Genomic DNA, 14,245 nt, shown 5'->3' on the forward strand with positions numbered 1-14,245 from the left:
AGCAAATGACCTTGGGCTCGTATCTCAAACCTGGGAGCCTCAGTTTTCCCATCTGGAAATTGGGGACAAAACACTAATCCGTCAGGGTATTCTATGGATTATGGGTGGTAAGTCACAGCGTGGGTGGGTACAAGCAGCACCGCGGGGGCTCAGTCAGCAGATCTCCAACAAGCCCTCTGCTAGCCCATCCTCCAGTTCCTCTTTTTTGAAGTCAGTTCATCCTGGTTCCTTTTAACCCTGGAGTGGAGTGTCTGCCCTTAATTATATGGGCAGCTCCTGGGCAGTACTGCCCTGTAGCTAGGCAGTTGGAGCAGGACCAGTGGTCTGTAAATACTGGAATGGGAGCCCCTGTGCCCCCACCTGATGAACCAGGTAAATTTGGCCTTGCCTATGGAGAAGACTCATTTAACATCCATACCAACCTGTCTGAAAGGCGGGCCGGCCACAGTGACCCCAGATCTGTTTCCCTCCCTTAGATCAGGAAAAACTTTCCTCCTAGACCACACGATAACCCATGCCAGACATCCTTGTGGCATATTGCCATATGTCTAACACCAACCAGATGCTTCCCAGTGTACTTCCTGAGGGCTGACAGCGCAGTGAGAAGAAAACCCTGCCGGTCATCTGAATCCTATATCCCTTGATGTCTAGGGAGGCTGGGCCAGGCTCACCCAAGCTTAGCTCAGCACCCTGCATTTCCTGGGGAGACCCTGATGGAGAAGCACCAGGGTTCTGAGGACACAGAGGTAAACCTGTGATCTAGAGAGGGCCTGGAGGTTCTCAGGGAACACCCACAGAATTGAACTGTTGCTCTCCCATCTGGGGCAGAGGGGGACTGGTTTTGCTGTTCTTGGCCTAGGAGAGCCCATCTAGGCTGCAGCAGGGGCTAGAGCAGCAGAGGAGTCCTCCCAGCAGGAAGGACCACACACACACACACACACACACACACACACACACACGATGCACAGACATACACACACAGACACACATACATACATAGACACACTCAGACACACAATACATACAGTCAGACACACACACACAGACACACATATAGTCACACACAGACCCATACAATGAGATACACATATATACAGACACACATACACATAGACACATATGCACATACAGACACAGTCATACACAGGGACACACACAGATACATACAGCACATAGACACATACACATAGACACACACACAGACACATAGACACACACACAGATACACAGTCACACACAGAGACAGACACATAGACACAGTCACACACACACAGACACACAATCACAGACAGACACGGACACACAGCCTCAGACACAGCAGTTAGGATGCTAATAAAGGACACTGACAGCCTGGCACCAGGGGCAGAGCCCAAGGGCTCAGGTCCCTTGGGCTTCAAAGTCAAGTGAGAAGGCAGCAGACTCATATGCAGCACTCTCAGGGTGTGTCCAGTCCAGTCTGTGATCATCCACCCACCCAGATTTCCCACTGCTATTCTCTCCAGCCCTGACTTGCTGTGTGATCCTGGGCAGGTTGCTTAACCTCTCAGACCTTCTGGCTTTCTGTCTCCTTAAGAGGTCACGCAGATCTTTCAGGGCTGTAAGAAAAAGTCTGTGACACCTTGGATTGTCTGGTAAGTCTAGGAGACCAGAACCCACACAGCATTACCCCCCTGACACCCCCAGTCCGAGCTACCCTTTCATGGCAATTGGTCTACTGGTGCTCTGATGGTTTTGGTCCAGGGTGAATGCCCCAAACTCCCCCAACCCCACCCTCCACCCCATTGTCTTTCTTTTTTTTTCTTTTCTTTTTTTTTCGGAGCTGGGGACTGAACCCAGGGCCTTGCGCTTGCAAGCGCTCTACCACTGAGCTAAATCCCCAACCCCCACCCCATTTTCTTAATCTGAGGTTCTCATTCTCTCAAGAACAAAGAGAAGAGGGTAGGGAAGGCAGTGCGCTTTCTAAACCATCTCCAGACCTGCAGTAGGCAGAAGGAAATGAGCCTGGGATGGGAGATGGGCCCGAAAGTGAGGACAACAGTGGTGACGACAGCGCATGGGGGAAGGCTGCCAACATTCCTATCAGGCCAGATTCCTCCATCCTAGCAACACGATGGAGGGAGGCTGAAGAGGAACAGGCTGTCTGCCCTCCTCTCTAGTGGCCCTCAGGACACAGGGCAGAGCGGAGCCATCAGCAAGATGGGGAGAGAGCAGGGGGGAGATGGGTAGCAACGGGGGCCACAGATGAGGAGGCAGAGAAAAACAGCCCCGTCGAAGGCAGAAAGGCCCGCAGCATGCCTGCTCCCCCAGCCTGGCCCATGAATCGAGGGGTGACAGGTCTCTCATCTCTGATGCCAAGAGCCAGGAGCTGCGGGCAGCAGGCAGGTACTATATGCCTGCACCTGCCAGTGCTTAAGAGCGGCAATAAAGTATCCTAGCAGGACCTGGAACGCTAAGTGCTTGCAGCTGGGAAGGACTGCAAGCACCCTGGCCTGGGGAGACAGGCAGATGGACGGACAGGGAGACAGACAGATGGACAGACAGCCAGAGAGGTTCTGGAGGAAGTGCTGTCAGTCCCAGAGGCCTGCAGAGAGCTGGATGGCTTGTGTCCTTAGTCCTTAGTAAAAGAATGGGACCAGTCCCAAAGCTTGCCAGAGAGGCTGCTTACACAATATCTGGGGGGCGGGGGCGGGGGGGGGGTGGGAGTGGTGCCGGGCCTTATCCCGTGACATGTAAGAATGGCCCTCATTGTCATGTGAATAAGCAAACCCTGACTCCAGGATCGGGATGGAACAGGGCCTTTCTCCAACGTGTTCTCAGGCAGGCCCCGGTCCCATAGTCCCACATGGGGGCAGTGGTACTCTAAGTCACAGTAGTCTGTTCCCAGGGCTCCTCAGGTGCACATATGCAGTGACAGCCTTTGCAGTCCCTGGAGCTCCCTATGAATCTATAGGCGTGCAGAAGCAGCCCCCTCCCACTCGTCAGAACGATAAGGGCGGGTGAGGGACATGCTCGGTCATGTGAAACCAACGGCCCTAGATTTTAGCTAGATCGGTCAGAATCCCTGGGCTAGGTGTCCTGGGGAGTTCTGGAAGGGAATGATTCAGGCACGTGTGAGGTGAGACCCTGGAGTGACGTTCACAGGTATCAGTCATCGTGTGAATTTCCCCACACAAAACCAAACCACATTCTGGACAGCTGGTCAAGGACTCAGGGGGGCTTCCAAAGAAAGCAAAGTGAGCCCACCTCTGGGGCTACTGGAGGATCTGCTAGGGTCTGCTAACACATCCCTTCTTGTCCCTGAGGTTCCCGTGGAGGAGGGAAGCATAGCTCAAGAGTGTTAGCCTCCTGTGCTTACAAGCCAGCTCTGTCCCCCGGCCACCGCTGAACCACTCTTAACAGAGCCCTCCTCCCATACTAGGCCTTTACCTTGGCCCCTATAATGGTGTGGCTTTCCTTTGGGCTGATAGCCACACCACGGCCATGGCCATCAGGGAGGGAAGGTTGCCATGGTGACCTGTGGATGATCTGTATCCTCAGAGCAGGGAAAGAAAACCAAGGACTCTGAAGTCAGTACCTCCTTCCTGGGGTGATTCCTGCTTACCCTTCAGACCCACCTGCTCCAGACCACAGTGACCTGAGAGTGTCCCCCGGGCTCTGCACCCCCTGGGTTATAGTTGGCATATGAACCGAGTGTCCCCCAAACTTTTCTTTACAGAAATACACTCCCCACCAGGATGAATTAAGAGGATGGAAACTGAATCCAACTATGACGTCTAGAGGGGATTGTGGTTAGTCATGGGGGGTAGAGCCCCACCCCCACCCCCAGTGAATCCTGGTGGCTTTATGAGAAGACAGAGGGGACCAGGCCCACATGCACTCATCTTCGTCTTCCCTCATCACAAGATGCCTTGTGCCACCTGAAAGATGCTACTAACAAGAGAGCTATCACCAGACACAGCCCCTCAACCTGGAGCCATAACTAAGAGCCCAAATAATCTTCTGTTCTTCAGAATGATCGCACCCTGACTGACCTGTGGGACTCTGACCCCAGCCACAGTAAACAGACTGGTTCACTCTGTCTCCCCTAGCTATCTGGCCTCCACATAGCAAGGATGTTACGAAACTATGCTTAGTGACTACATTAGACGGGTGTGTGTGTGTGTGTGTCTGTCTGTCTGTCTGTCTGTCTGTATATGTGTGTGTCTGTATATGTGTGTCTGTATATGGGTATGTCTGTTTGTGTATAGTTGTGTGTGTGTGTGTGTGTGTCTGTATATGTGTGTTTCTGTGTGTGGTATGTGTGTATGTATGTAGGTATGTGTGTGTATGTATGTAGGTGTGTGTGTCTGTATATGGGTATGTCTGTTTGTGTATAGGTGTGTGTGTGTGTGTGTGTGTGGTATGTGTGTGTATGTAGGTGTGTGTGTCTGTATATGTGTGTTTCTGTGTGTGGTATATGTGTATGCATGTAGGTGTGTGTGTGTTTGTAAGTAGGTGTGTGTGTCTGTATATGTGTGTCTGTATATGGGTATGTCTGTTTGTGTATAGGTGTGTCTCTATGTGTGTGTGTGTGTGTGTGGTATGTGTGTGTATGTAGGTGTGTGTGTGTGTGTGTGTGTGTGTGTGTGTGTAGTGCATGTTAACCTGTGTAAAGTCTTGGTTTTAAGCACTAGGACACACAAAAAAGATTACCTTTCCCAGTCTTCTCTGTAGTTGATAGTCACATGATTGAATTTGGCCCAATAGTATGTAAAGAGAAAGAAGGTACAACTTCTAGGAATTATTCTTACACCTTTCTCTCTTCCTAAAGATGTAATGGCTGGAGCCTCCACAGCCATTGTGGACCATGAGGTGACCTTGATTGCAAGAGCTCCATGTATCAAAGCAACCCACCTGTCCTAAGTTGAATGTGACAGAAAAATGACCTTCCCTTGTCTTAGCTACTGCTGTTGGGAATTTTCTCTAAGTTCACAACTGTTCTTACATGCACCACCACACGGTGTAGAGAACCATCATGTCCACCCTCCTACCATGGACAACCGCAGGAAATCTGAAGTAAGGGTTGGGTCTGCCCATCTCCATCCCGTCAGCCTAAGGAGATATGAGACAAGGCCTGGGTACCACACAATGCAGTGTCTAGGACCTAGTAGGTTCTTCCTACTGCGTGCACATACTCTGCATCAACACTCAGATTCTCAGCCTGTAAATGGCCTCCCTCCAGTACCCCTAAGGATGGCCTGGCTCTGGACTGCCTGCTCCCCTCCCCTTTGTGAGGGAAACAGCCCTTACCAGGATGTCTGCATCCTCTGGGTCCTTCCCGGAGGCTGGGCTGGAGCAGTTTCGGAGTTTAAATGCCCAGTACTCTTTGGCAGTGACAAAAAAGTTCCAGGGTAGTAGGCCGCCAATTCCCAGGCAGAAGAAGATGATATAGGCACCATTGAAGCGGTCCTCTGGCCTCTGCAGGCCTGGGGCTGGGTAGTCTAGTGGTTTTCCCAGTAGGGCTTCCTGGTCAGCTTCATGACGGTTGCTTGGGACTCTGTAGACAGCATTTGAGCTGTGGTATGCAATGTCCTCAGAGGCAAAGGCCACTGTGAGAGCAAAGAGAGATACAGATAGGCCAGGTGAGTGAGCAGGTAGCAAGGCTGGGGACTGATGTAGCCTAGAAGACATCTCTTGTCCTCATCCATGCTGGGTCTACCCTGTCCCCAAAGTCTGGCTGGAGAGCTTCCAGTCTTGGGATCAGGAAGAAAGACAAAAATCAAACTAGAAGAACAGGCTATGAGAACCGTAGTGACTTCAGAGGCCATTCCAATTATGCAAGGACAATACCCAGGGCAGTGTGAACATCACTGCAAGTGTGGACAAGGACAAGCAGTGCAGAAGGGCAAGCCTGGGCTAAACGCATTTACATAGAAATCAGAACCCTTGATGGGAACAAGCATACCTTAGAAGGTACACGGAGGTTTTCCCAACTGTGGGTATCTTTGTAGGGAGACTGGGACAGGGAGGGAGCATCACTGTTAATTCTTGTGTGTGTGTGTGTGTGTGTGTGTGTGTGTGTGTGTGTGTGTGTGTGTCTGTGTGTGCCTTTTGAATTTGAACAATGTGTGTTACCGGTTCAATCAAGTTAGCCAGGAATAATGGCACACAAGTGCATGTACATCAGCAATGCAGTAGCACTCTGGGGGTGGAGGCAAGAAGATCAGGATTCAAGGTCAGCCCTGCTCCATAGTAAGCTTTAGGGCTAACCTGGACTAAGTTAGACCCCCATCTCACAAAGAAACAACTGCAGGACTTCAGAATGCCAGCGACACCCAGTGTGTGAGCCTTGACAGCCGAGCCTCAGAAAGTTGAAGCCACTTGGCAAGGTCACAGTGGCATGAAATGATACAGTCATGCTGTCTGGATGCCCCCCTGGGGATTCCCCAGCCCCATCCCCCCCCCCAGAGATTATCTGGCAATATGACTCTATGTGCTGGTTCTAAATCCCTGCAGCCCTCCCTCCTGAAGGCTTCCTGCAGCAAGAAGTTATGAGCAGAGGTGTCCTAAGGGGACTGACTCTCATCAGCACTGCTGAATGAATAGATCCCTGACTACTGCAGCTGTGCCCTGGCACAGGCAGGCTAGAGGTTTTACAGTGTCCTGTCAGGCTGAGGAGACCCTTCTGTAGCCTTAATTCACATGGAGACCAAAGAGGACCATCAAACTAGACAGGGCCCCATGCAAACGTGCTTAAAATTATTGTTTTTTAAAAAATGTAGACATAATCTGGAGGTCTGTCTCATGAGTGAAGAGCACTTGTTCTTTCAAAGGACCTGAGTTCAGTTCCCAGCACCCTACCTAGTCAGGTAGCTCTGCCCTCCTGTAGTTTTTGTGGGCAAAGCTACATACCCACACACACATATACACTTATGTTTTTAATATGAAAAATAACCATGAGCTACAGAGGCCTGGCATGAAACATCAGAGAACTGGCAAGGAGATGTAGTTCAGGCTCTGAGGGTGGGTGCAGGGCTCAGCAGCTCAGCGGCTCAGCGTGGGTCACCCAGATCCACACAGGGCCGAAGTCCTTCTCAGCTACCGTGTCTACTCATCAAGGACCATTCAGCCTTGACCAAGCATCTGAAGTTGCCAGGGATCTTCTCTAACCAGGTCACGGGCGGTGCAGTGGACTGAGTGAAGCCTTATTACTCTTTATAAAAGGTAGCTGCGGCTTTGGATGAATAGAGAAAGACAAAGAAAGGAGGGAAGGCCGAAAACTTCCCCCAGCCAATCTGCCCCTACCCCTGCCTGGGGTCCTAGGGTAAGGGCCAGTCAGAGCTGGAAAGGGTGGGAGTCTTGAGACTGAGAACATGCCTGGCCAGCCCGTATGCCTCAATGGCTCCTGAGGATACAGGCTGGGGACCAAGAGCTAGCCTGACAGTACTTAAAACAAGTCCTCTCTGCCTAGGCAGCTGTGGCACCCGATCCAGACCCGCAAAGCCTTCTGGATCCTTCGGGCTGACCTGTTCCCACACGCAGGACCAGAGAGTGTGTGGCAGGGAGGCCAGGCTCAGCCTCGGGAAGGGGAGACCCAGCCAAGCATGGGGGCCGCAGCACCCGCACTTACTGTCGCTGCCGCTGCTACCTTCACCGGGTCCCAAGCGCCGGGCCACTTCGACCAGAGTTCAGCCAGGCGGGGCTCCGCCCTTGCCCTCCCAGCCCCGCCCTCCCCTTCTCAGCTCGCCCCGCCCCGCCCCGCGCTTCCGGGTTTGCTGACTCCGCTCGCCGGGCCCCGCCCCCCACGCGCGCCTCCGCCTGGCGTACGGCAGTAATTGCTGGCGTCCAATTGCAAAGTGCAGAGTGAGGCTCTGGGCCAGGTCCTGCCCTGACTCCCTGTTAGTTCCACCGCTTGAGACCTGGGAGAATTTCCTGTCCCCCGCCCTGTTCCCTAGGATGCCCCACCACTCCCTGACCCCCCTCAATACTCCCATAGCAGGATGCATCGCCAAGATGAACTTGGCGTCCCAGCCTAGGTGGAGAGACTCAGAGAGAGCTTGAAGCTATTTGGTGGCAGTGAGCGAGGCTAACTCTCTCACTCAAAGCAGATGTGTGTGGAGGGGCAATCCAGATGCTAAACTTGCAGAAGAGAAACTTTTGGGAGACTCTGAGATCTAAGTTTAGGAGAGAGCTGAAGATGGCTCCCGTGCTCCGGAGGGGAGGACAGAGCAGAATGGGGATTAAGGAGCAGACCTGCTTTGTTTTCTTTTCTTTTTGAGAAAAAAAAAGGGGGGGGGACCTAAAGAAACACCCAAGAGGACTGAAGTCTAGGGATCCTTTCTAACCAAGCCTTTACCACTGAGGGCTACCTGGAGCAAGACTCTTCCTCCATTGACATGCAGGGGGCATGCGCATGGAGATGCTCACCTACCACCCACATTTGGGAAGATCTGGGGTTCACCCACATTTGGGAAGATCTGGGGTTCAGGCCCACCTCAGCTACACAGTGAGTTTGAAGTCAGCCCAGGCTCCTTGAGACCCTGGCTGCGTTGGGGGTGGGGTCCTGTTCTTTCAAAGGACCTGAGTTCAGTTCCCAGCACCCTAGTAGGGTAGCTCAGCTGCTTTTAACTCCTGCTCTAGAAGATTCTATGCCCTCCTGTAGCTTTTGTGGGCAAAAGAACTGCGCGCGCGCGCACGCACGCGCACACACACACACACACACACACACACACACACACACACACACACACTTGTTTTTAATATGAAAGATAACCATAAGCTACAGACCCGGCTTTCCTTACAGATCACCTGAGGTGAGGAGGTAGAGACAGTAGGGGAATAGAAAGGGGCAAGGCAGGAGTTGGCTGATGTCCTGGGCTAGACCAGAGAAACCATGGACACAAGCAAGGCTGGTGTGGGCCAGTCCCAGGAGCCAGCTGGGGACTTACTGGTGCTGAACAGTCTTCTTCTTATAAGTGTGGAGGGGAGGAAAAAAATTAGAATTTTCTCCACCTATCATGGTTCCTAGTTGGCAAAGCATCAAACACAGAAGAAAAACAACAGCCCTTTAATAATGTGCAACACACACACATACACGCACACTTACATACATGCACACTTTCATACACACTCCTATATATGAATACACATCCACGCACACACATACATACCTATATACACATACACACATACACACATGGATGAGGCTCAGAGAAACGAATATATCTCAAAATACAGCCTAAGTATCAGCCTCAACTGCAAGGGGAACAAGTGGGAACTGGAATGTAGCTCTCTGGGAGACCAGAAGTTAGCATGCTCCAGACCCTGGGTATATCCCCTACAGGGCACAGAGTGGGCAAGGGTTACCTCGGGATCAGAAAAAGCCAGCAAACAAGTAGGTAGCCTGAGCAGTTCTCCTTGTCTCCCTGTGTCCTTCGTTGTGATAAAACCCTGAGTAAAACTGACTTGGGAAGGAAAGGGTTAATTTCAATTTAGACCTCCACTGAAGATGGGAAGCTGGAAGCAAGAAAGACCCCAGAGAAACTGAGAAAGAAACTGAGGCTTACAGGACTTACTGTAGGTGTTTTGCTCAGTGTGTGTGTGTGTGTGTGTGTGTGTGTGTGTGTGTGTGTGTGTGTGTATGTGTAAGAGAGAGAGAGAGAGAGAGAGAGAGAGAGAGAGAGAGAGAGAGAGAGAGAGTTTCTCTGTGTAATCCTGGCTATCCTGAAACTCCCTCTGTAGGCCAGGCTAGCCTCAAACTCAGAGATCCATCTACCTCTGCTTCCTACAAGTGCTGGGATTAAAGGTGTGTGCCACCTCACCTGATGCCCAGCCTTATTTCTTAAACAATTGAAAACCATCTGCCCAGAGGTGGTACCATCCAGAGTGGACTGGACCCTCCACATCAATCATTAATCAAGAAAATGCTCCACGAGCCAATTTAATGGTGGTTATTTTTCAACTAAGAGTTCTTCTACAGGAGCTCGGTGGTTAAGACAACTGACTGCAGGGTTGGGGATTTAGCTCAGTGGTAGAGCGCTTGCCTAGCAAGCACAAGGCCCTGGGTTCAGTCCCCAGCTCCGAAAAAAAAAAAAAAAAAAAAAAGAGCACTGACTACTCCTCCAGAGGTCCTGATTTCAAATCCCAGCAACCACATGGTGGCTCACAATCATCTGTAATGTGTTCTGATGCCCTCTTCTGGTGTGTCTGAAGACAGCTACAGTGTACTTATATAGAATAAATAAATAAATCTTAAAAAAATAAAAAAGAGTTCCTCTACAGATCTGTTTGGTTTTGTACCAAGTTCACAAAAACTGACCGGCACACTTGGAATGGAGGGCCAACCTTCCACAAAGATAGAAAGTTCCTTCCTTATAGATAGAAAGTTCTCCTACCAAAGGACAGCTTTTCCTAACATGTGTCTTCGTAAGGGTCACTGTTGCTGTGGTGAAACACTGTGACCAAAGCAAACTTGGAAAGGAAAGGGTTAATTTGGCTTCTAGTATCACAGTTCACCACCAAGGAAGTTGGAACCCAAGCAGCACAGGAACCTGGAGGCAGGAGCTGATGCAGAGGCCATGGAGACCGCTGTTTCCTGGCTCGCTCAGCCTGCTTTCTTATAGAATCTGGGACCACTAGCCTAGGGATGGCACCACCCACAGTGGGCTGGGCCTTCCCCATCAATTGAGAAATGCCCTACCAGCTTGCCTTATCTTATGGAGACATTTTCTTAATTAATGTCCCTCCATTACTATAGCTTTTGTCAAGTTGACCTAAAACTAGCCAGCACACCATGTCTCTTCAGTTTCTCAAAAAATAACTGACTTGTTGTTGTAATAATATAAAAATAGAAAAGTTATGGTTGTCTTTTACCCTGCTAGCTCTACACCTCGGTGCCCAAGATATCTGCTAGATATCTTGGCGGAAACACAGCCCAGCCGCACACTTTCCTACACTCAAACCCTCACATAAAAGAACACACAACACAATAATCTTAGATCCAATTGGTAAGATATAATTGCCCACTTAAGCATACAAAGCCCGGTACCATCCATCCCTTGAGAACATTAATAACAACATGTAAATACACAGAGCAGAATCTTAACATCACCTGCCATCTTGTCCTGCCACGGCTTCTCTCTCCTCTCTTCCTCCTGTCTCTTCCTCTCTCCCTTTGTCTCCTCCTCTTCCTTCAAACTTCTCTCCCGCCCATCCTTCCTTCTCCTCCAATGACAGGCCTCCTTCTATCCTGTACCTGCCCTTCACCTGTACTTTACAAATTCAATGGGGAGGCCCTGGTGAAGTCACCTGATTCCTGAGTTGGCAGCTGTCCTTGGGGCAGTGGAATTAGCATCAACATACAGATAACTTCCGGGCAAACCACAACACTAACTCAAAATAACTCTTATGGGAAAGAAGTGTCTTTTTGTTTGGCTGCTTCTGGTCTCCTACTCTCCTAGTTTGGGGTTGTTGTCCTGGTCCCATCATTGTCTGTGCATGGGGCAGCCATACTTTCTGTTCTAAAGGCTTGCACTCCAACTGTGGGGTTATCTGGGACATTGCAGCTGAGGAGTGCCTACGATAGTCACCACTGAAGCATGAGCATTGTCAGACCAGAGAAAGAATTTGTAACAGCCTTCTGGCGGCTTTGTTCTTACACACATGAAGAGAAGGAAGAGGAGGAGGGAGATGAGGAGAGCGAGGTGTCCTAGTTGGGGCTATCACTGCTGTCATAAAGCAAGAGATGACACGACCAAAGCAACCTGAGAAGATAGTGCTTTATTTGCCTTATGCTTCCAACATCACAGTCCATCACCAAATGAGGTCAGGACTGAAACTCAGACAGGGAAGAACCTGGAGGCAGGAGCTGAGGCAAGGCCATGAAGGGATGCTGCTTATTGGCTTGCTCAGCCTGCTTTCTTATAGAACTTAGGGCTACCAGTCCAGGGATGGCACCCTCCCCCCAACCCCCATCACAGGCTGAGTCCTACCTCATCAATGAATAAGAAAATGCCTTAGGGCTGGATCTTATAGAGGCATTTTCTGAATTGAAGCTCCTTCTTTTCAGATAACTCTAGCTTGTGTCAAGTCAACATAAATGTCGCCAGCAGAGATGGGAACTCAGGGAAAGAGGGAGGCAGTCTTGGTTTGGTTTCTATTGCTTGATAAACATCATGACCAAAAGCAACTTGGCAAGGAACGGATTTAGTTGGCTTAAATGTTCCAGTCACACGCGGTCCATGTGAAAGGAAGTGAGGGCAGAAACTGAAGAGACAGGAGGAACTCCTGGAGGCAGGAACAGAAGCCATGGGGTAAAGCTGCCTTCGAGTTTGCTCAGCATGCCTTTAATACAAGCTAGGACCACCCACAAGGCCAGGCTGTAAAAGTATTTTTTATTGGCCCAATGTAATTGTCATCTCAGAGGTTTACTGCCTCATCTGCTAACCTAGGCCTAGGCCTGGAAGCTTCTCATGTCTGTACCATCTAATCTAGGTCTAGAATGTTTTCAGCTTCTGAGACTTCCTGCTGAATTCCAGTTCATCCTTCCTAGTTCTTTCTGAACTCTGGCTGGCTGGTTCAGCTCAGCTGTTCCGGCTCAAACTCTTCTCTACACTGACTGCTTCAATCTGGCTTCTCTAGGCTTCTCCTGAATTGCTCTGCTTGGCCTCATACTAACTTTAGCATTCTGTTCTAGTTGGCGGGCTCCCTCTCAGTCTTTGGTTCGTTCTATCTTCACCTGTGTTTAGCTTGTTCTCTCTCTTCTCTCTCTCTCTCTCTCTCTCTCTCTGCAACCTGACTCTGTAAAACTGCCCCTGTTATAACTGCCTGCTTCTCCTCTTCCTCTCTGCATTGCTCCCTTTTCTCCTCTGTTCTTTTTTTTTTTTTTTTTTGGTTCTTTTTTTCGGAGCTGGGGACCGAACCCAGGGCCTTGCGCTTCCTAAGCAATCGCTCTACCACTGAGCTAAATCCCCAACCTTCTCCTCTGTTCTTGTGAGAGTTAGGCATATCTTATTCTGTCAAATCTTTCTCTGATCCATCACTTTGTCTGCCACTCAATCAGACATCAACTTTCAAGCATGGGTGCTTCCTTCTGCAAACTAACTTTACCTTCATTGTTTTGGATTAAAGGCGTGTACTAAGGGCATGTCTGCATTCTAGTCAGAGGGATTAAAGGTGTGTGTGTGTGTGTGTGTGTGTGTGTGTGTGTGTGTGTGTGTGTGTGTGTTAAGGCTGAGCCATACCACAAATAGGCACAGATTTTCCAAGTAAGCGACACAGTCTCTCGGTTTACAGTATGATCAAACACTGCACATGTCACTGTCCTCCTTGGGCCAATCACTATCACTAATTAAGAAAATGCCCCACAGATTTGCCCATAGGCCAATCTGATGGAAGAGGTTTCTCAACTGAGGTTTCCTGCTTTCAGATGACTCTAGTTTGTGTCCAGTTAGCAAAAAACATAGACAGTGATGGGAAATTCAAGTTGAGTGGGCCCATAAAAAGTATTTGGGCCCTCATCTTCTAAGACTGTAAGTCTACAAGCTCTCCTTTTCATGCCCTTACCAGATGTTTGTTTACTTTTCTGTTCCTATGACTAAACACCATGGACAAAGCACTTGAGAAAGGGTTTAGGCCACAGTTCCTCTTCCTGTCTGTCTTGGCAGGGAAACCAAGGCAGCACAAGGCAGAAGCAGCCGGTTGCATTCCACCTAATGTTAGCAGAGAGCAGTGCATGTGTGCCTGTGTGCGCTCAGCTAGCTTTCTTCATCTTTATGCAGTTCAAGATTTCCCTGAGTAGGGAGTGGTGCCGCTCATAGTGGTCTGGGTGCCCCACTTCAATTAATGTAGTTTATATAATGCATCACAGAATTGGCTGGAGGCCTATTTTCTATGATTCTAACTTCTGTCTGGTTGACAGTAAACAGTGATCACTATAACTACAGTTTTGTTGTTGTTGTTGTTGTTTTTTTTTTAAGTCACATAGTCTTTCCCCACAACTGGCCAAGGTAGAGAATGAGACTATGGAGTGCTCAGTCCTAAATGGGACATCTATAGAACGCTCTTCCCTCTGAGACGTAGGGATCACTGACGGACTGTGGAAACATGATAAAAGCCAAAGGTGATAAATGTGTCAAGGACACAGTGTTCTGAGGTACAACGGGATGCTGCACATATGAACTCACGGGGGTTGTGATAGTATGCTCTGGTGGTTTGAATTGGTGTGGCCCCCATAGAATCCTGTGTTTGGATGCTTGGCCGTAGAGAG

General features: G+C 49.8%; 1 protein-coding gene across 1 annotated transcript in view; it reads right to left on the reverse strand.

The window, feature by feature from the left end:
* Slc29a3 (solute carrier family 29 member 3) overlaps positions 1 to 7,688 on the reverse strand; it is a 37,336-nt gene extending 29,648 nt beyond the window's left edge. The window contains 2 exon segments of the mRNA NM_181639.3: positions 5,290 to 5,588; positions 7,610 to 7,688. Coding sequence (NP_853670.2) covers positions 5,290 to 5,588; position 7,610 — 300 coding nt within the window. The 5' untranslated portion in view covers positions 7,611 to 7,688.
* Positions 7,689 to 14,245: the final 6,557 nt, after the last annotated feature.

This window comes from Rattus norvegicus, chromosome 20 (assembly GCF_021556685.1).
Source record: "Rattus norvegicus strain SHRSP/BbbUtx chromosome 20, alternate assembly SHRSP_T2T, whole genome shotgun sequence".
NCBI lineage: Eukaryota > Metazoa > Chordata > Mammalia > Rodentia > Muridae > Rattus > Rattus norvegicus.